Source organism: Mastacembelus armatus, chromosome 22, assembly GCF_900324485.2.
Source record: "Mastacembelus armatus chromosome 22, fMasArm1.2, whole genome shotgun sequence".
In the NCBI taxonomy this organism is placed as follows: domain Eukaryota; kingdom Metazoa; phylum Chordata; class Actinopteri; order Synbranchiformes; family Mastacembelidae; genus Mastacembelus; species Mastacembelus armatus.
Window position 1 is genome coordinate 6,601,241 of NC_046654.1, and position 21,779 is coordinate 6,623,019.

At 40.6% G+C, this 21,779-nt stretch overlaps 1 protein-coding gene across 9 annotated transcripts in view; it reads right to left on the reverse strand.

Moving 5' to 3' along the window:
- Positions 1-21,779, reverse strand: part of pcnt (pericentrin) — a 33,262-nt gene that overhangs the window by 7,205 nt on the left and 4,278 nt on the right. For 2 of the 9 annotated variants that reach the window (XM_026315079.1, XM_026314809.1), the window contains 44 exons: positions 20,921-21,070; positions 19,904-20,829; positions 19,466-19,819; positions 18,898-19,282; positions 18,285-18,692; positions 17,962-18,180; positions 17,440-17,535; positions 17,149-17,292; positions 16,679-16,934; positions 16,403-16,482; positions 15,925-16,222; positions 15,598-15,698; positions 15,262-15,373; positions 14,922-15,048; positions 14,571-14,690; positions 14,408-14,483; positions 14,060-14,164; positions 13,200-13,311; positions 13,073-13,113; positions 12,836-12,970; positions 12,448-12,673; positions 12,177-12,327; positions 11,309-11,762; positions 10,767-10,964; positions 10,567-10,638; positions 10,144-10,248; positions 9,738-9,890; positions 8,894-9,040; positions 7,569-7,729; positions 6,982-7,142; positions 6,680-6,846; positions 6,391-6,553; positions 6,048-6,290; positions 5,895-5,924; positions 5,330-5,562; positions 4,968-5,075; positions 4,693-4,713; positions 4,082-4,318; positions 3,798-3,971; positions 3,379-3,531; positions 2,637-2,813; positions 1,506-2,531; positions 403-573; positions 73-259 (listed from right to left, as the gene is read on the reverse strand). In XM_026315079.1, coding sequence (XP_026170864.1) covers positions 73-259; positions 403-573; positions 1,506-2,531; positions 2,637-2,813; positions 3,379-3,531; positions 3,798-3,971; positions 4,082-4,318; positions 4,693-4,713; positions 4,968-5,075; positions 5,330-5,562; positions 5,895-5,924; positions 6,048-6,290; positions 6,391-6,553; positions 6,680-6,846; positions 6,982-7,142; positions 7,569-7,729; positions 8,894-9,040; positions 9,738-9,890; positions 10,144-10,248; positions 10,567-10,638; positions 10,767-10,964; positions 11,309-11,762; positions 12,177-12,327; positions 12,448-12,673; positions 12,836-12,970; positions 13,073-13,113; positions 13,200-13,311; positions 14,060-14,164; positions 14,408-14,483; positions 14,571-14,690; positions 14,922-15,048; positions 15,262-15,373; positions 15,598-15,698; positions 15,925-16,222; positions 16,403-16,482; positions 16,679-16,934; positions 17,149-17,292; positions 17,440-17,535; positions 17,962-18,180; positions 18,285-18,692; positions 18,898-19,282; positions 19,466-19,819; positions 19,904-20,829; positions 20,921-21,070 — 9,163 coding nt within the window. The remainder of the gene's footprint in view (positions 1-72; positions 260-402; positions 574-1,505; positions 2,532-2,636; positions 2,814-3,378; positions 3,532-3,797; positions 3,972-4,081; positions 4,319-4,692; positions 4,714-4,967; positions 5,076-5,329; positions 5,563-5,894; positions 5,925-6,047; positions 6,291-6,390; positions 6,554-6,679; positions 6,847-6,981; positions 7,143-7,568; positions 7,730-8,893; positions 9,041-9,737; positions 9,891-10,143; positions 10,249-10,566; positions 10,639-10,766; positions 10,965-11,308; positions 11,763-12,176; positions 12,328-12,447; positions 12,674-12,835; positions 12,971-13,072; positions 13,114-13,199; positions 13,312-14,059; positions 14,165-14,407; positions 14,484-14,570; positions 14,691-14,921; positions 15,049-15,261; positions 15,374-15,597; positions 15,699-15,924; positions 16,223-16,402; positions 16,483-16,678; positions 16,935-17,148; positions 17,293-17,439; positions 17,536-17,961; positions 18,181-18,284; positions 18,693-18,897; positions 19,283-19,465; positions 19,820-19,903; positions 20,830-20,920; positions 21,071-21,779) is intronic. The other 7 variants (XM_026315165.1, XM_026315509.1, XM_026315340.1 and 4 more) reach the window with 6 other exon arrangements.

Consider the following 21,779-nt stretch of genomic DNA (forward strand, 5'->3'; position numbering starts at 1 on the left):
GAGGTTACACACCAGAAAGCTAAACTACCCCTACGTCACTGACTATACATAGTCTGATACATAACCACTCACTTTTCTGTGAGTGTCCAAGTTGATGAAGTTTGTCCTGCTGCTGACAGTGTTGTCTGAGCTGCTGTAGTTCTCTCTGCCGATTGGCCAGTTCCTCTTCCAGTCCAGCCAGGTCCTCCTGCAGAAGTCGAAGCTCCGCCTTCAGCCGCTGGTTATCAGTCTCCAATTCGACGAGTGCACGGTCTTTGGTCTGACGGACAAATGTAAGTGACATTAAAATCCAGCTGCTAAATTTATAATCCTCAACCCAGTACAATTACAACCGAGTTGAGTTGAGTGACAGGCTAATGCCCACTGCACAACTTCTCACATTGTTTTCTCACATACCCATACCTGTCCTTCCTCATGCAGTTTCTCTGCTCTCCCTGTGGTGGCACTTAATCTCTGTTTCACAGCAGTCAGCTCCACCCTCAGTACCTGATGCTCTTCCCTCAGGCGAATTAGCTCAGTCTCCTTCTGTCTCAAAGCAGTGTCTGCTTTAGCCAGAGTCACCTCAGCATGCGTCTGAGAAAAAGAGAAACATCCATATCAATATCTTACCAGCTATTTTCCTGGATTGGTGTATGTATTCAAACCCTGTATTTTTCTTTCTCAGTTTTTCAAAACCAAAAAAGAAGGGCACTTTACTATGCAACACTATTTTATTCAGTACTATATTTATTTGTATTTGCTGTGCATACCGTGTTCCCAGCTTATACAACTGTCAAAATCTTTCATATAGATCACTAGTACCTACTCTGTATTGTGACCACAATGATTATCTTTGCCAAAAGCAGCTGTGCCAAGTTTACCCAAAGATTAAGACATGCTTAGCCTAACAAATGCATTAGAGTCTCAATAGTTTTTCCTTACCAGATTACTGCCACAACAAGGGCAAGAAATGAAAAATAAAGTGTAGCAGAGCTTTAAAAACAAGAGCTAAAAATGTTCCTCTTCCTCATTTTAATGTCACTTCCTCTGTGTGAGCAAGATTCTGCCATCTCAGTGCCGTAACACGTCATTACGCTTTTAACTACAACCAGATGTGGTCTTGCCTGCAGTTACTAGTGCAGCTGCATGCTAGTAAAATAAAAAAAAAGCGGCAGCAAGATATTTTCTTATATCAAGATATTAATGGGGCCTGTTGAAGCAGGTTTATTGAGTTTTCAGGGTAACTTTACAAAGAAAAGCCCAGGCCTCTTCAAATCTGTAACAAACTAAGGAAATTTACTTGCCATTTTCAGTACGTACTTGTGTATATACATTTTTTAGTTATGCGTATTCAGACATTATTTGAAGCTATCGTTTTTACAACCTATTGATGCCAAAAACAGCTTCAAAATGCTAAGTCATTAATTCATAACTTGTGCTTGTAGGTTTGGTTCATATTTGCACTTTGGAGTGTACTTTTAAAACTGAGATCAATCCAGTTTACCTTGTACAGTACAGACACTCACCAGCACCTCCTTTTGGGCCTCCTCTTTACTGGTTTCCTTTTCAATGAGCTGAACCTTCAGGTCCTGGATAAGTGCATTCATTGAAGTAACTTCCTGTCTGAGGGTTTCAATTTCCTCCTGCAGTTGCACTTCCCTCCTCCTCAGTGCCTCACATTCAGCAGAAAGCTCTCCCTTCATGGTCTCTAGTGTTTCAATCTTTGTCCTTTCCTCAGCAACCACTGCTTCCATCTCTACCACTTCAGCTCTTATCTCCTGCACCTCTCTCTCAAGAGTTAGACTGGTTTCTCTGAGGGCCTCCATTTCTATTTTCATCTCATGCTCCTTAGTTTTTAGAGTCTCAATTTCTCTGACCCTGTTCTCTTCTTTCTTTTGGAGCTCCATGACCAGAGAGCTCAAGTTGTTTTTCTCCTCATGCAGGGTGTGTAGCTCTTGGGCTTGGCTTTTGCAACTGTCTCTCTCCTCCTCAGATATTTTTCTTTTCTCCTTCTCCTCTTCAACCTGTGCTTTAAGCTCCTCCAGCTCAGCTTCTTTGACAGTGAGGAGACTTTGGAGCTCATCTGCCTTTTCTCTCACAGTTTTCAACCTTTTTCCAAACTCCTCCCCATGTCCTCTGTACTCTTCCTCCTGAGTGAGAAGCAATCGTTCCAGTGCCTCCTTCTCTGCCACTGCAGTCTCCAGCTGACTCTGAAGGGCTTTGAAACGAGATCGAAGGGATCGAGAGGAGGCAGAATGGGTCAGACTGAGCTCTTGCTTCAGGCTGTTTGGCCGTCTACTCCTTTCTTGTTCTTGGGTGGTATAGTGGTGAGGTTCAGGGCTGGGAGCAGGCGAGGGATTGATGCTGTCACCATCCTGAGAGTCGCTGACTTCATGCAGGTTGGGCCCCAATGTGGCAAGTTCTGCCTGCAGTGTGCTGATGACCTCATGAAGGCGCTCCTCTTCTTCCTTTTTGTCTTCACGCACTCTTGCGATTTCAGACTGAAGATGTTCCACCTGTGAGTGCAGATCCTCAAGCTCGTCCTCCAAAGCCTTTTTGTCAGAGATTAGAAACCATGACAATTAAACTTATCACTACCTCATCAACGCCTAATGTCACACTGGCTGCAAGTAATGTATGTGTGTGATTGTGCTTACTTTATTGTTCCTGGTGGTCCCCAGCTCCTGTTCCAGCCTTTGGATCTCACCGTTGAGGTGGTCGATTTCCTGGTTTTTCTCCTGGAGTAATGCAGATTGAAGGGTCTCTTCCTTTGTTTCCTCCACCTCACTTTGTTTATCTTTCTCCTTGGATATACTGAGAGCAGACATATTCTCCTGCAAGTAGATTTGTACACGCCATTTTACTTTTGTTTAAAGCTTAACTAATGCAACCTCAAAAGCAAGTGTTAGATTATGCTGCAAAAGATTGTCAAAATCCTGGATGAGATTAACTGCTCCTGTCTCCAGCAGAGTTTCACAGTGTGTGATTTGCACCTGTCCTGTTAGCATGTCACCATATCACATACCTGTTCCAAGACATCCATAAATACCCACACAAAGGTCTACTATTCATACATACAGTGTCTATAGTCTATTATACAGCGATTTCAAAATGCATGGTGGTCAGAGGCACCACACGCCTTGCAACAAATGTCAAAATGTGCACCTTCTGGGTTGCAGCAGACATCTGGTATTTTGCTGATTCCACATTTGCAACAAAAAGCAGGAAACATTTTAACATCCTCATCACAACTGAATAAAATTGTACTGAATCAGAGTTGAAATGCATTTTATGGGGCCATTGTTACAAATTTGTCATTTTTGTTACAGGTGGTGGACTGTGTATCTAGACAGACACTCCTAACAGAATCATTTGGTGTGATGACAAAGGAATTCTCACCCTCAGGGCAGCAATCTGCTCTTGGAGCTCATTAACACGAGCTGCATTCTGATTGGTTAGTATCTCCAGCTGTAATGTGAGGTGTTTTAATTCAGCCTCTTTAATGCTCAAATCTCTTTGCACATTATCCAGTTGACCAAGCAAGACCTCAACCTGAAAGGCAAACAACATTACTCTTATCATTCTTATACCTTAAAACTGCAAATAATGAAATGTATTTAGAGTTCTATAATTGCAAAATAGGGTTCTGTAGTGAGTTACATGCATGGAGCTTTCAAAGACCTCTAGACCCTGTGGTGAGTCTTGTTACCCATACTATTTTTACCATTAGGTGGCACTGCAGTCAAGAGCCTCAATCATCAACAATCAGCCAAAGTCATCTTGGTTACATTACGCAAGCTTTGCAAAAAATCTTAAACCTCTTGCTCTTTGCTCTGTAGACTCTGCTGAGCAGTGTCCAGGGCATCCCTAAGCTCCTGGGTGGGGTCACGTGTGTTGTCATGGTAACAGTGTCTTGTCTCATCCAGTTTGGACTGCAGGGCAGATATCTGAAGCCTATTAGACAGCTGCTGCTGCTCCAGTGCCTGCTTATCCTGACAGAAGAGAGTGCATTTATGAAGGAAAAAAAAAAAAAAAAAAACACTGACACTGCACACTGATTTCGCTGAATTATGTACAGTGTGTGCATTTTTTTTTTTTTTACCTGTGTGAGCTCCTGTTCTCTCAACTTCACCCTGTGAAGCTCTTGCTCAAGTTGGCTGATAGATCTATTATGCTCAACGCTGTTAAGTAGTGCTTGCTCAAGCTCTCTGATTCGCCCAGCCAGCTTGTCTATTTCTTCATTGCGTTCTGCAAGGTCTCGCTGGGCTTGCTGATTGGCTGAAAGCAATGAGGCATGGTCCTCCGTCTTGTCTTTGATGATAGCTTGTAGATTCTCTACCTGCAAAGAGAGTGGTCAACATTTAGGATATCCAATTTCAAAGTTTTATTGGTGAGAGAAAAAGGATTTGCAAGTGGGAAAACTGGATGATTTGTAGCTAAATAAGCCATTTTGGATATGCAGCCACTTGTATTGAACAATTTAGTTAAACCATTCCAGAGAGCAGTGACACAAAGAAAGACAAATGGCAAACCAGAAGCAAATGAATAGTAACCAACAAACAATGAAATGGGAATGAATTATAGAATGTAATGCTAGAACATAAAAGCATTCATGCAATCTCTAGTAAGCTTGGTTACACTGAAATAATGATATAAGATACACACCATGCACAAGAGGCATTGAGAAAAGCATGCTACAGTTAGATGTCATACCTGCAGAACCAAGTCCTCAAACTACAGCAGTCCATTCAACACAGGGATAAACAAATGGTAATAGTCAGGCCGATTGGTAAACAAGTAATACATTCATCATTAGAACCTTTGAAGTAGTACATTTTATACTTCAGTAAAATAGTTTAGAATACTAGCAGCACCACATTATGGACTCATCACAAAAAACAAAGTCACATAATCAAAACCACACAACGTAAATCCCAGACACCTCATATGTTATTCCCTATCCATGCTACTAAATGAATGGGCTTCACCTTATGTCCTTTGTTATCCACAGAGGACGTCAGTTTGAGTTGGGCCTCCAGCCTTCGGATCTCCTGCTGGAACTCCTCTCTCTCATGCTCACGCTCCACAGCTTGCTCCTGTATGGAGAGCAATAATATGATAGACAGTGTCTACTACATTAAGCAGTGACATGATTCTCATGACCATGACTCATCTGCACTTACACAGAAAACTAATATGGAGATGTCAAAATCATATTCAGAGCAAAAGCAGAAGGGACAAAAAAAAAAAAAAAAAACACCAATTCATTACAAATCACACACATTTTACTCATTCAGCTAAGGATAGCTTAAATCATTTAATTTTAGCATTTCAGCTCATAAAAGCTTACCTCAATGAATTGCCGGTTGTGTTTTAGTTGTTTCTCAAGTGCATGGACATGTTGTTTGAGGTCTTCAGTTTGGGTCTGGTGGTGAAGCTCAGTCTCTAGGACCTTTGATTCTTGCTCATCCAGCTCTCTCTCCAGGACCCTGAGGCGCTGAGACAGAGAGCTGTGGTCCTTCTCTGCTTGCCGCTGCAAGTCCAACCTATCCTGGGTCAAACGTTCAGTCTCTGCAAGTAGAGCTTCAAAAAAAGCAGGAATGGTTAGAGGAATAGTTTCAGTGTAAATACAAAGACGAGTTTCAAAAGCAGGTAAAGCGTAAGATAAGTTAAATATACACAACTATTACACATACAGTGCTTTTCTTAAATAGGCACTGAAAGCATTCTCTAACAGCTATACTCTAAAACATTGTTTAATAGTTAAATAATAAATGACACAGCACTCAAAGAGCTTTTGTTATAAGCTACAGTCAATGAGTTACAAACAGCAACCTCACACAGCACTGCAAATATACTGCACATTAATCCACCACCCCTTGTCACACGATCATACTGCACTCTGACCCACAAACCTGCATCACGATCTAAATTGAGCTGATGGCCTACGGAGAGAAGACACATCTGAGCACAGACGTTATATAAGTGTACTGTCAACCTCACTAGAGAGGTCATGTAACATTATGCAGACACACATCACTTAATGACTTTGTGCTCCCACTACTCACCTTTCTCTCTCTCCCCCAATCCAGCAGAGAGATGCTCCTTCTGACGCAGAAGAATTGTGTGCTCCTCACTAAGTTCTTGATGCTTCCGTCTGAGATTTTCCAGCTCTGTAGTGAGGCCCTGCATCTGATGCAGCTTGCCCTTCAGGTCTTCAAGCTCCTCTACTAATCTTTCCTCTTGTGCTTCCTTCTGCTGTAGAGACTCCTCTAGGACTGCCTTCTCAGCTACATACCCCTCTAGGAGCCCTAAACACATGAAGAAAAAAATAAATAAAAAGTACACAGCATGTTTCACAGTCTTATCAGCAAAATCAAGTAAAGCAGAACCAGAGGACACAATGCTCACCCTCTGTCTTGTGGAGCTCTAGCTGGAGTTGACTCTTTAGCTTTGCTTCTTGATCAAGCTGCTCCATTAAGAGCTTGTGCTGCTCAATGAGCTGGGCGGAGTCTTCTCTGCCCTGTGAGAACTTTTCCTCCAGAGAAAGGTGGACATCATGAGTCTGTTCCAGCTGAAGACAAGAAAAACCCACAATGACTAGACAGCCAACATTTCTAAAAGAACAAAGAACATATTTGAAAGAAAGTTTTTGTGTGCATTGAGGTATCCTTCTGAAAGTAATGGCAGGTCTAAATACCTGTGTGTTGGCCTGGTTGAGCAACTCAAGCAGTGTGTCTACTGTGTGACGCAGTCGGCTGCAAGCATTCAGAGCAGCTTCTTCCCCTCCAGGATTCATCTGAGTATCTGAAACCAGCAGGCTCTCACAGAGCAGTTGGGTCAGCTCCAAGTCCTCCGATGACAAGTCTGCAACAGAAATACATAAGATATGTACATAAACAAAACAATAAACAAGCTTAGCAGATTGAACATGAAGGAACCATAGGAGCTGTGGCTTTCTGTACAATCATAACCTTTAAAATAAATCTGAGGACAACAGACCTAATTCTTGTGCATCTTTGTTTCCTGTTGAGGTTCTCCAATGAGATGTTTTCATTTTGGCACTGATCTTCTGTCCAATCAGCTCTTCGGTTACAATGGTGCAGCGAGCCATCTCAATAAGCACCTTACTCAGCTTCTCATTGGCCTGGTGCAACTTCTGTCTGGGGGAACAAAAGTTACACATCACACATATTGAACAACCAAAGCATATGCACATGTTGGGGAAAAAGATGTTTTGCTTCTCTGGGCATACTGGCAAGTATTTCAAATATCCCAGGTAGGTATAAGCAAATGTTTAGAAACAAAACAAGGTGTGTTCTGTAGGTAAATTTAAACATTTTTTACCTTATTTAGAGAAAAATACTATAAAAATTATATTTTCCAATAAGAATTTTGATGATACTGAAACTGAAGTCAGACAATTGCCACTGAAATGTTATGTGACAGCCTGAACTAGCCAATCTACAAGTGACCAGGTACTAACCAGCATGAACTGAAATTTCACATTTCAAGGTATAAACCTCATTTAACTGTAACTGCTACACCCATGAAGCAGTACACACAACATACAGCAGAAAATCACTTACTTCTCCTCTTTAACTGTCCGCAAGTCGTCAGTGAGCATCTGCAGAAGATTGCCTCCTTCCTGGCTTTCTCGTTCCCTCCGTTGGAGGAGGGTATCCAGGGTCTCCATCTCTGCACGTTTACCTTCCAGCTCTTGCTGGAGACAGCCAACCTCTGCTCGCAACTGGTGTGGGAGGCAAAAGAAAGATTGCTGACTTGTTTAAAAACCATACATAATCATGTTTGTAACTGAGTTCCAGATAAGAAACAACTGAACCCAAACAGAGCAATTGGTTTAAAATGAAATTAATCCATGTCCATTCCCTATGAGGTAGATAGGCAGATAGATGATAGACAACTGGACAGATACACACATATACTGACTGACCAGTTCTAGAGAGCAGTTCATATCTTAAGCTCCAAGTCAGTGCAGGACTGAGCTACAGCACTCTGTTTTCTTCCAGATCTGTATTAGTTCCTCTTCCTCAGGCCGTTCATTCCATCTCTCTCCTTTCATTTTCATCTTCCCTCTCTTTTTCCCTCTAACCCCATCAAACACATTTCATGCAGCCACCTGCCACAAAAAAACAATGCTGTTGCCCTGACAACAGCACCCTCCCAACCTCTCTTTTCCTTCTCAAGTAGGGTGAAATTGCATGTGTGTGTGTGTTAATATCTTACTATAAAGAGTCAAGTTGGACAGGTGCTATGGCAACAAATATACTGTATACACACAGCACACACAGAGTATTGCCAATTGTATTTATTGTTGATTTACAGAATTAGAGGTGTAAGAATGATTAAAGTGTCAAAACATTTGGCTTTAAAAGGATATAACAGTTACTGGGTTATTTGGTACTAACCAAGATAATTTAAAGTAATGAACTGGCAGAAAAAGTTCAGGTGTGCATCAGATCTATACAACAAAATCAATGCAGATTTTCTCCAAAAGCTTCATATAAACCAAATATATTTAGATACGAGAAAAAATAAATCTGAAAAGATTCCCTTTGTAAAAAATGGAATAGGGATTTCTTTACCATTTTTGATCAATTAAAATCAAGTATCCCTTTCAGATCTAGCCAGCTTCAAACAACAGAGCACCGATAGACAACTAAAACATACACACACCAGATTAGCACAGTTATTCACTGATGTGGTGATCTGATAGACAAGATGTAAACTGAAGTGAGGGAAAGGGGAAGATCTAGCCTGTGGATGACACAATTAGCAATAGCAGCAATTTTGTTTTTTCATTTTTAATTCCTAGCTGTTCATCTGCATTAAAAACAAAGCAAGAAACTGTAATAATTCTAAACTGAGGACCACTTATATAAGTGTGTAATACCTGTGCCACAACAGCATCAAGTTGTTGCAGTTGGGCAGTCAACTGGCTCATTTTGTCTGTGTAGCTGCGCTCCTTCTCCGCTTGTTCAGACGTAAAACTCCGTCTCAGGTCCTCAAACTCTGTCACCTTCTGCTGTTCAAACTCCACCTTCAAACAAAGTAGTAATGGTGGTACATAAATTAAAAATGGTAGTTTTTTTTTTTTTTTTTAAGTTATAGATATCTCTGGACAAGTCTCACTACCATTTATCTGACTACAGGCTTCACATTTCAGATGGTTAAATACTAGATGTCTGAAAAAAGTACCTTCAGCCTTAAAACCTTCTGCATCAGAGGATAAAAAGCTTAGATCCATCCCATTTAGCCACTGTTCAGATGGCAGCAAGACAAATACATGGACGACCCAGGAGCACAGATTCAGAGAACAGAGACAGACGGACATGTACACTTCTCATATATGATGATGGGATTACATGAAAACTGGGTTTGAATAAAGCTCCAATGTGACAGAGTCCAATAGGGGGAAAAAAAATACCCTGGAAATGAACTGGTACAGCTGCAGCTTAGAGGGTAGTGCAGCCACCGCCACCACACACGCATACATACACACACACACTAGAGCTCTCATTAATCCAGAGCTATTACATAATGATATTTCAAACGAGCACTCACTGATAAACACACAATTTAAAGTAAGGGGAAAGATAATTATATTAGTCACAAATGAACTGACATGGCTAACATGACTGCCTCAATATTGTTTAATTTTAAAAGATCTTTAAAAAAAAAAAAAAAAAAGCCTCAAAACTTTCATCTCCCTCATCTCTCCAAGCATCTCCTCTTACCTTCAGTTGATTAATCCTGTCCTGCAGCCTGTCCTCTGATTGGACTTTTAGGAGCTCCACCTCTTCTAAGAAGTGCTGACGTTGTCTTGATGACTCCTCTTCAAGCTCCCTGCGACATGCCTCCAATTCTCGAGCAGATATACCCTTCAGCTCCTATGTGCATTTGTTTAATACCAAAGGCAGAAAAAACTCAAATACTCTGCCTCTACACAAAGATACACCATTATGAAGGATGAACAATGACCCTGTAAATCCCTTCTCTAATGGGCTGTAAGAGTAAGAGACAGACTCTAGTGACAACCAATAAAAACTTGCCAGACAGAGCATGGGATGTTCATTCACTCTGTAAAAAGACAGATTCTCTCTCATACACAGGCAATGTAATACTCTCACGCGTTACACACACCTGTAGCTGGAGTTGGTGCTGTTTGAGGAGTTGCTCTTTCTCAGCAGTGTAGCTGTGCAAGAGCTCCTGGAGAGCACAGTTATGTTGTTGCTCTAACTCTAAGACCTGAGAAAGCACATGGGATGTAAAGACAAATCTCATGTCAATGATTAAAACAATGATGGAAGGAGATTAAAAATTCAATAGAATCTCAAGTGCAGTTTTGTGCATGTCCAAAATACTGATGTAATTTGTTGAACAATGGAACTACAATACATTTATTTTAAGGTGCATTCGAGATAACAGAATTAATGTAACACATACCCTGCACAAGATTTACTTACACCAGCAAGTGTACATGTACATTTTTGAGAACACACCTAATATATGAGCTTTTTAAGAAACCAGTAAGCTGAAGTAATGTAGGGATGGCTGACTAAGTACCTGCTTCTTGAGGGTCTCCAAGGCTTTGCAGTGCTCAATATCTAGGGTCTCTTTTTGAGCAGCCAGCTCAGTCTGTATGAACAAATCATAAAAACAAACAAAAAAATATTGGGATGGAAGCTGACAGTGTAATGGATTAATGTTCAAAAAGTGCATACTATATGTTAGCAAGATGTTCATCACCAATCGTTATATCTGACCTTGTGAACGTGACTTAGCTCTGCTGCCATGGCACTAAATTTCTCTATGTGCACCTGAGCCAGTTCCTTCCTTAGTTCCTCCCTGATGGACAGCTGCTCTGAGGTGTGGAACTCTATTATCCGCTTATGCTCTGACTTCTGTCGATTCAGATCTTGGCGGTGCTTTTCTTCAAGCTGTACGATCTCATCACGTAGTGTCTGAGATTAAAATGATAGACTTGTGACTACTTCAAAACATTTTAAAGTAAGAAACAAAATAATATCGCAATAGCAATTTAGAGCTCGATAAGTGGCAAAAATCAATCAAAAATAATGATTAATTCATTTAATTGTATCAACACAATTTTAGTTGGTAGTACTACCAACAGCTTACAAAAAAACATTTAACTTTTGCCAATTCATTTTCCATTTTAGTCACCTTTTGTGACTGAATACCACAAACTTTTCAAAGATCTGCAAATATCCTGTTTAAATAATTTCATGCAATGTCTACATAAAGCTTGACATGTTTTACTCTATGTTTATGAGTTGTGTCTCCTTACTTGCACTTCCTTTAGGTATGTGGCCTCCAAAGTGTCCATATTACCCAGCATCCTCTTTTCCAGTTCATCCCTCTCTTCCTTGTGCTTATGAGTTAACTCGGCTTCTAAAGCCTCCAGCTGAGCTTGACTGGTCTCCTGAAACACAGCCTCTAGACTTTCAAGGTCTGCCTTTCGTTTGGAGTTGAGGGCCGCTTCCAAGGCAACAAGCTCAGCGTTGTTTTTGGACTCAAGCTCAACGGTCATAGCTGCAAGCTGATCTCTGTGACTGGCACTGAGTGAATCTAGTTGTTCTTTGTGTTTGGCATTGAGTGTTTCCATCTCATGGGAATGTTTGTTCAGTAAAGTTGCTCTCTCATGTTCCAGCTTAGTTTGGTGTTTGTTCTGTAGCTCTGCCAAAGACATTTCATATTTTTGGCCCAAATGCTGCTCCAACGCTGCTTTTTCCTCTTGGAACCTGAACACACAGGTGAATAAAGAGTCCTTAGCAAGTGGTAGCACTCCATATGATTTAGTTTTCAGAGCATGATAGAACAACATTTAAAAGTTTGGCTCAAAAAAGAAACAATTTAAAGATGCCATGTGGGGGTTGAATGTAAAATGTTTTCAGGATTGTTCACATTTTATGGAAATGTTCAGAATGTTTCAGAAATATCACAGAAACAGGTAATACAGTCACTAATTACATCCATAACAACCAAATGGTATCTCATGAGAGGTGATTTGCTTTAAATATTAACAAAAAAAAAAAAAAAAAAAAAAATTCATACACATAATGAATGATAACCATACACAAAAAGCAAAACAAATCTTGCTTTTTAAAGCAACAAAAACATTAGACTTTAGAATCTTGTGTCTCTAAGGACCTCACCTCTCTTGGGCTTGGCATAGCTTCTCCTCAGCCTGCTCCTGAAGGACAACTGTGCACTCCTTTATTTCTGCTGCCATGCTGCTCTTTGCCCTTTCCAGTTCACTGTCATAGTGGGCCTCCAGTCTCTGCCTCACTTTAACAATCTGTGGGCCTAAAAGACAAACATGTCACAAATTGACAGAACTATTATTTTATATAATTAAAATTTCCAAAACATCTGAGGTGATGGGAAGAGTAATAACCCCTGTGATTCTGTTGAAAATGATCTTACTGTCATCATTGCCAAGTGCCGCTTGTAGAGATTTTAACTTCTCCTCCTCCTCATGAAGTGCTTTTTCCAAACGTTTCGTCTCTTCCATTTCCTTCTCAATGTCTGACTTCAGGGCAGAGATTTCAGCCTTATGCTTCTCTTGGAGCTCTTCTCTAAGCTTCTTCATCTCCAATTCCACATCCTCCCTTTTCTGTTTTAGAGCTTCATCCTGACAGATGGGCTTCAGCTGCAGGAGTCAAAGAAACAAAATGAGCAAAAAAAAAAAAAAAAAAAAAAAAAAAGTCTGATACTCCTGTATTGTGTTAAATCTGTGTTATTGTATAACTATCTGCATACATTGATTCATATTTTTTACTATAGTAGTGAAGGCTAGAATATGACAGTATACCTTTTGTGTGTCATTTTGCATTTCAGCATTATGTGCTTTACTCATGGCAGCCAGTCTGTTTTCTAGGGTGTGGATGATGGTCATATTTGTCTGCAACTCCTCAGTGTAACACCACATCCTCTGTTCAATCTCCACCTAATTAAAAAAAAAACAGACAAAAAAAAAAACAACTTTGTATTATATGACATTAAATCAGTGTGCAATTTGTTCAGATTATTTCTAATTATCTTGTCTTACCTCTACCTGCCTTGCTGCTTCCAAAAGGACTCTGGTAAGCTCTAGAAAGGAAATATGAAGGGTCATCGTTTTTAATATCTTGGTATAAAACAGAAAACTCAGTTATCATAATGCCCGTGTTGAGTACCTTGTAAGTGGCTGTCAGAAAGCTTGGCCCTGAGCTGCTCCAGCTCAAGGGCATGACAATTCTTTATCTCCTGCAGCTCTTCATAGTAATGGTCAGTGAGGTCTGAGCGCACCTATTGCAAAAGCAATAACAAAATTTAAAAATAAGTAAATGACAGTTAAAGGTGTTATGTGCAAAGAACCTCTCTTACAGTATATTTGCATGTGCTCTGCAGAAATGAAAACATTTAAAGTGTGAAGGACTAAAGCCTGATACATACTTCACGAGAAGCGAGAAATTTGTTCGTTTTCTCGTGGTGGTGAAAACAAGGACATTTCATACTCCACAAGAAACACAACTGCCAAACTTCTGGGAGGTCCCTCCCACTCAGCGCGCTAAGCATTCTGGGAATCTGACAGGAACTACAACACAGCGGATAAGATATTGAATATTGCCATATTTTACGACAGACGCTCTCCTCCGTACACACAACGTATACTCTATCCACGAATTATTAGCCACTTGTGTGTCTTCATGTGCCTTACAAGATGTGTTATAAAGATTTTCATACTTCCTCACCGCCTCTGGCAACTGTTCCTCAAAACTATCAATTGCTATGACAACCGCCAGTGGAAAAAGCAGGAAGACAACATTTCGCATTAAACACACCAACTTTAAATTTCTGACCAATCACACAATAGCTGTCGGACACCACCCGAAAAAATTTCTGCTTAGATGATGTGTCGAGAACAAGCTGCGAGAACTCCCAAACCAGGGCTGCGAGAAAAAAAAAAAAAAGACATTCTTTTCTCGCAGCCCTGGGGGAGAGAACAAATTTCTCACTTCTCGTGGAACATGTACAAGCCTTTAGTCTGTCTGACCTGTTGGACCTCTTCCTTAAAGGAAAGAGCCAAAGAGGACCGTAGGTTGGCAAGTTCCACTGAGTGTTCCTCCTCCAACTGGAGGTGCAAACTGTCAAGTGATTCCTAGATGAGATATAAAATGTCTTGTAATAAAGATGCTGCTAACATGTACAGAAATATTTACTCCAGGACTTTCTCAAAAGTCACAGATATAACATTAGATATCTTGAACATATTATGAAATGATTTTCTAACTTGACTTGCAGCTTCAGGTTTGAAAGTTCTCTGTACCAGACATTTATCTGGCAAAAGAGATAAATTTTAAATAGCTTAAGCTAATAAATTGCTCACATTTGTTCAAATTACCTTTGGCTTCTCTAGTTTGATGATGGTATCAGAACAAACATCTGTTCTCTCTTCAGCTTCAGCTTGAGATATGGAGCTGAAACATGGACCAAATGCATGAATATTCCAAGAACTTCATGTAGGTCTGCAGTTACATGTTGTACATACAGGCTTACTGACGTACCTGTCATTTGTGGTTTTAAGAAGCGATTCCTCTAAAGCACTTTCTACCAGCCTCAACTGAAGCAGAGCAATTTCCTCTCTGTAGCTCTCTTCTGCTGCCTGCAACCGCTGCTCAAAGTACCTACAGCAGAATGAAGGTGAACAATGTAAAATCTGCATGGAAAAATAGAGTCAGTGGAGGAGGAAAAAGGAAAACTGATAATCTTGTGGGCTGTGATCAAAACATGATATGCTCTGCAAACCACATCTATGAACAAGCGTTTTCATTCATGATTACAACCTTAGCCAATGTACCGTAAATAACACTTTGCGAGAATATAAGAACCAAAACTGTGTACATGTACTCAAATACCTTCTCAGGTTTTCCAGCTCAGCCTCATTCTGCTCTTTGAGTTCTTGTTTTTGTTCCTTAAACTCTGTCTTTAGACGTTCAATGTCATCAACACGAGATGAGCGAGCAAGCAATTGCTCCTTCAGCTCTGTCAGACAATAAAATAGACAGAAATAAGAGCGCAAGAAATAAAAAAAAAAAAAGCCACTAGTAAATCATTTCATATCATCATTACTATAGAAGCAACACGTTTTCAACATATAAGTCACATTAAGAAAATCTGAATGATTTTTGTAGAAAGCAGATGAAGCAGTAGATGAAAAAGAATCAGTAAGCAGATGCCAGCTTTTATCTATCTCACCTCCCAGCTCTTGGCGACTAGATCTCATGCTCTCCAGCTGGTTCCACAGCTGACTTACTTCCTGTTCTGAGCTCTGTTTCAGCAAGTCCTTCTCGTCCTGGAGGTGCAAAACCTATTTGAGAGAGAGGAAACACTATTTTTTACTGTTTTGTGGATTTAGATTTTGGGATTTTAAGTTTTCTAACAGTTTAGGGAGTGGTTAAATAAGTAAAATGTCTATGAAATGAAAACATGATATTAAATTTCTTGAAATACTCCCAAGATAATGTGATGTGTGCACTAAAATTAGGAATAACTGGCAACTTAGCTACATATTCATTTTTTTGTTGAGCTTACCTCTTGCTGCAGTTTCTGCTCCTTCTCCTCTAGCAAGAGTACTTGCTGTTCTTTCTCCTGTAGCACTGCCTTGTGACTAGAAACCAACTCTTCTAAAGCACCTAATCAACATTTATAACATAGAAAGTAAAGCATTAACTCCTTTTTAGAAACAGACAATATGCATCAATGCACACAAAATACGCATAAAAACATTTACAGTTGAAATGACCATAACTTTTGCATAAATGCTCACACATCTCTAATATGTGCAGACAGCCTTTCTAGAAGGATACACTGTGTGGGAGGGAGGGTAAGGCTGGGAAAGACTTATAGGATACAACTCACAGGCAGCAGCATCTCTGTCAGCCCAGGCTTGTTTCAGCTCCTTCTCGAGTTTATGGTTCTCCTCTTTACTGGAGGTCTGAAGTTCCTCAAGCCTGACCTGTGACTCCTGCAGCTCGGACTGGGTCAGTGACAGAGCTGCCTGGGCTTCAGAGAGAAGTTGGTTGGTCTCTGTGATAGAGGCCTGGCTGCTGATGAGTTCTGCCTGTGTGCTAGTCAGACAGTTCTGGGTCTCTACGAGAGATGACTGGAGGTTTGTCTGAGAAATGTCAGCCTCTTTCTCCCACTCTGATCTTAGACTCTGAGAAAGAAATACAAAGAAAAAGAGAAAATGATGAACTGAAACTGTACAAGGAACCAGGTACTGTATGGCTGATAAAAAAGACAAATACATAGAGCAAATGTTAAAATGGCTTCCAAGTCATTTTCCAAATTAAAGAAACGCGGTGCACAAATGTAACATAACTAAGGTAAGGGTCACCTGTATCTCTTGGGCTTGCTTATCCTCTAAGGAGGCCCTCTCCTGAGCAAGATGAGTGTCCCACTGCTGCTTCAACTCATCTGAACATAGATAAATGACACAAATGAAAGGGTTCACCCACATCAAAGAATTTGAAGGATGCATTTCCTTTTCACTGAGTATGACTCAGCCACATGAATAATAGTGCACATGCTGAGTGCACCCAAGGCCAAACATGCAAAGAAATAAATGACAAAAAATACTGAAGAGCACACTGTTTGTTTAGGTTGGGCTCACCAGTGTTTCGCTGGTGCAGCTCATGCAGTCTCTCTTGCTGCTCCTGGTTCTGTCGCCTGAGCTGGTCCAAGTCTGACTGATGCTGCTCCTGCAGGAGTGCACTCTCCAGTGCAAAGGTTTCCTTCAGGGAGGCCTGGATGCTGGTTAGAGTAGACTCCTGCTCCTGCTGCAGGTTAAGCTGGGAGTGCTCCAGCTGGGACATGTAGACAGTGGTCAGGCTGAGACGCAGGGCTTCGAGCTCAATGGTCTTTTGAGTCTAGCAGAAATGAAAGTATAATGTATGTTTTGTCAAAGCTTTTCCTGAATACTCAGTCTGGTGAGTGAGTCAGGCATTTAGCAGATCCCATTTTCACACATACCAATTTATAACTTGTGTAAAGTCGATAAGGTTAGATTACTAAAACTTAAAAATTACAAAATACTAGTATTAATGACTACTACAACACTTTATGGACAATTAAATAGTATACCTGTGCCTGCTGCAGTTCAGCCTGGTGAGCGGCCTCCATGCTATCCCGCAGCTCCAGGGACAGCTCTGTCCTGAGCTGACAAAGCTCTTCATTGTGTTTGACTGTCAGCTCTGACACCATCCTCTCATGCTGTCGTTCAGTTACCTGCAGAGGAGGAAGACAGGGAATGGAAGTCATGAGAAACTGAAAAATATAGGAAAAAGCACAAGACTGCAAAAAGTGAAGAAAGTCAAATAAGGAAAGCATTGCACTCTAAGTAAGACACATGGTGAAATCTCCCATGTCACATACCTGTTTGATCAAGCTGATCTGTCTCTTCTGTTCTTCCTCCATGCTGGCCTTCTGCATCAGGAGCTCTGTCTCCAGGTGGCTGTTTAACTCCAAAATCTATGCATATAAACATGTTAATAACATTTTTTATTTTAATGGTGAATATGTTCAAAAATAATTGGTTTTATATGGTTATAATTGTTTCACTAAGGAAACACACAATAAATACAATTGTTTTAGGTGAGTGTGGCAGATCACAGGAAAATAAAAATATCCCAATGATACAATTTTTTTTCTGAGCTATTCTTAATCAGCACCATAAACTGATCGGGCTTTGTATACAATCATCCCAATAAATGCAATGTTGTGTGTACATATAAATGAATACAAAATGTGAAGCGATGTCAGGGACATGAAACAAATGTGGCTCCAGGATGTTTTAACTACAAATATTTACCGTACTGATTCAATATAAAAAATGAATACCATCATAAATCTGTAAAATAACAGGCCTCTGGACCTTGTGCAATTCGTGAAGCCCACCTTTTGTTGATGTTTTTCCATTAGGTCTTTTATTTCTTGTTCGTGTAATGTCTTGAGCTTCTCTGTAGCATCCTCCACAGCCTGGGCTTGCTTTTCCAGAAGTGCCTTCACCTCTTCTTTCCTTTCCCTCCTTTGCTCTTCCATGACATGTCTTATGTCAAGGAGCTCTTTCACCTTCTCCTGCTTCTCTTCCTCCCATTTCTCCTTCTCCACAGCCAACTGTAAAAATTATTTTATATAACATGTTGATCTTAAGATAGCGGCACTGTAGTTCAATCTGATTTACAGTAGATTTTGCCAAATAAATTCATGATATATCTCACCTCAACATCCTTGGCTTTTAGCAGGTTTTCAAACTGTTCAAGTTCATCCTCTAAAACTTGTTCCATTTTTTTGATTCTGTCATCCATCTCTTCTTCCTTTCTCTTGTGCTCCTCCCTCTCATGCACTATCTGAGTCTGGGCCTCCTCCAGTTTGGCCAGATATTGTCTCATCTGAGATTCCAGTTCATGTTTCTCTTTCTCAGCACTGTCCAGACTGTTGTGGCTCTTCTCAAGCTCTTTCTGGCATTTCTCCACCTCTGTCTGTATATTTATAACCTGTGCACAAGATGTTTCCAAATCCTTAAATGTTTTGTCCAGCTCCAGAGTCCTCTGATCTAATAGGTCTGATGTGGTTTTGAGCTTTATTTTTGTCTCCTCTAAATCTGACATGAGATGGTCACAACGGGCCTAGAGAGAGGGAAAAGAGGAAAGTCATTATATACTTCTCAACTGACTCCCTCAATCTTTCTTAAAGCCTTTTAGCACAAGCATTTTACTGCTGCAGTATAATATTTCCACCCATTCAGGTTGTGAGAAAATAACTGCATACAGAGATTATCATGTTTATATTCTCATTAAGTTGTTAACACAAACCAATGTATTGCTGCTATACCTGTAGTGTTTGCAGCTGTTTATCATCTCTGAGCTCAGGGCTCTGTTTGGCACAGTCTGCACTGTGCTTTATCTCCTGCAGCGATGATACCAGCAGCTCCTGCTGTTCTTGATGAGACAGGAGCAAAGCCTTCTTCTCCAGCTCCCCTACCACTTTATCTTCCACCTCTGATGGAGAGGTATCACAGATGAGCTGGAGTGTTTCTCCAACTTCTTTTCCTAACATTGCATTTTCATTTTCTTCTACTGAAGCACTTAGTTTGTTTTTCAAGTTGTCTTGTTCATGGGCTTTCAAGTTCATTGTCTCCTCAACATGTCTCCTCATCTCTTTCTCCTCTTCGAGTTCACAGAGAGCCTGCCTGAGCTCTTCTGTTACTTGGGCCCACCTGAACATACAAAGATAGTTTCAAGATGTTATTAAAAAATTTTTATCAAGTTGGTTCAAAAACTATGAGCAAACCAAAACATGAACTGATGCTGCATGAAAGAAAAATGTATTACTAAATTTTCGTTAATGTAAAGATATAATTGTAATAAAACTAACCAGAGGCCTCAAATACATTTCTTACCTGCTCCTGGCCTCCTCCAGCTCTTCAGCACTCTTGAGGACTTCCTCTCTCAACACATTCAAGTCCCTATCCTTGAGGGCGAGCTCCTCACGGAGCTCTCCACACTGCTGATTCAGCAGCTCTTTTTCCAGGTCTGTCCCCTCAAAATGCTGCTCAGACAGTCTACTCATCTGCAGGTCAGCAGAAGTGGAGTTCTGAAGCCACTGAGAGTGTGACTGAGGATTGGAATTATCAGCCCCAGGAACATAGCACTGCAGGCTAGACATGCTATGGAGATTTTCATTTTCATTGAGGACACGGTTTGAAATTGACAACAGAGGCTCATCTCCCAGCACCTCACTGTTCAGTTCAAAACTATAAAGAGATGTAAAGAAAAGAAAAAATTAGGATTTAAGTGACCCATAATCAGAAAAACACAAAAACACACAGTTTTCTAACCTGTAGTCAGCAGAGTTGTCCAGTTGACTGTGGTGTTCAAAGCTTTCATTGGCCACTGAAGATTGTGAGTGTGGAAGGGGAGCTGAAGACAAGTATCGCGCCATCATAATGTCCCCAGGTATTGATCCATTCGTACTGTCCTGATCAGGTCCACTTTCTAGATTGGCCTCACCTATATTAACCATTTCATCATTGCTAAAACCAGCTTTTATTCGGTTCTGCTGATTCTTAGAAGTTTTGAGTTCTATGACCTCTTCCTCTCTAAACTTCAGTTCTTTCTCCCTCTCCTCTAACAACTGTCTGACTCTTTCTACCTCCACTTTGTGCTCCTCTTTGAGCCTCCTTATCTCTGCCTCTTGTCTCACTCTTTCCTCCTCAAGAATCTGGAGACGAAAGGCAGAGTTGGCCGACTCCTCACTGAATCTTCTCTCAGCATCTTCTTCCTCCTGAAGCCTTTTCCTTAGCTCCAGCACTTCTCTGTTTAGCTTGTTCTTTTCGTCTTTGTACTCCTGCATCTCAAGGCACTGAGACTGGACTCGGCTTAACTGGTTCTGGAGATCTTGCAGCTGTGCCTCCTTCTCTTTTTGCTCCTCTTCCCTGCTCCTTCTTTCCTTCTCCAGTAAAGAAAGCACATGTTGGTGTTTCTCCATCTCCTCCGCTAGTTCAGCATATATGCGTTGGCTCTTCTGTCTTTCTTCTTCCAGTTCAGCCTGCACTTTGGGCAGAACAGAGTCTGGCTCTTTGTCACTGTCAGTGCTGGAGCCTCTAACACCTGAATGGGGTCCAGGACCTCCAGTTCCTGAGGTCTCTGATGACACTTCCTTGAGGATGAGGTCTGCATCTTGGTCATGCTGAAGCTGCTGTCGATAAGTGTTAAGTCCCTCAGGCCCTGATTGACTTTTGATACGTAGAAACTCTACACTGGTCTGTGGGAAAAGCAATTCAGACAATATTTCTGTTGTTTCATGGTTAGGGGGAAGTGCAAAGTGATGGTACAGTGCTTTGAGCATCACTTACCTGCTGGAGCTGTCTCTGCAGTGCCTGAATCTGTCCAGCAAGTGACTGAGCCTCCAGCTGTACCTGATCTCTACTGGCCAGGGCCTCTTGCAGGTTGGAGCTGAGCTTGGCAATTATTTCATTACGCTTTTCCACCGCCTGCTGTAACTGCTGCAAATTTCAAAGAAAGTGTCAGCTGTATAAACATACACACAAATATACATTTATGTACATTCCTATGATGTAGTGTAGCCAGATTAGCATGTAGTTCTCCCTTAAACAGTCCAACAGACAACTCAAGAAGCAAATTTAAAAAAAAAAAAACTGACTATCACACAAACCTTTCAACTATCAGGTATTACAGAAAATAAGACCCACTTCCTTGATGAAAGATAAAACACCATTCATTCAAAAACCAATTACAACATGTAACATGCTATGTGACACTATACCAAGTCATTTTTTGCCAGGAATTAAATTTAAGCTATTTTTAAAAGATTTGAAATAATTTGAGACATTTTTCCAAAGGCAGTCCCAAATAAGGATTTTAAGAACCAACACCAGAATCTGAATGAACGCTATGTCAACTGATTACTTTTCTTCAAGACACCATAGCCCTATTACTTGGAGCTGAGAGAATGTTGCACATGCATTAATGACATTAAATCTTTCTTCCTATTTGGTATTTATATTTAGTCATACCTAAACTCAAGAGTTGTTGCACGCAATCCCAAAATGAAGCCAAAATGAACTGCTTTGAAGACATAAATTCACTGAAGTGTGCCACATACAAAATGGGTTTAACGTAAAAAAAACAAACATATTACTCAGATATTTCAACATAAAGCAGAAATATTACATAGTTCAACGTAAACAAGTA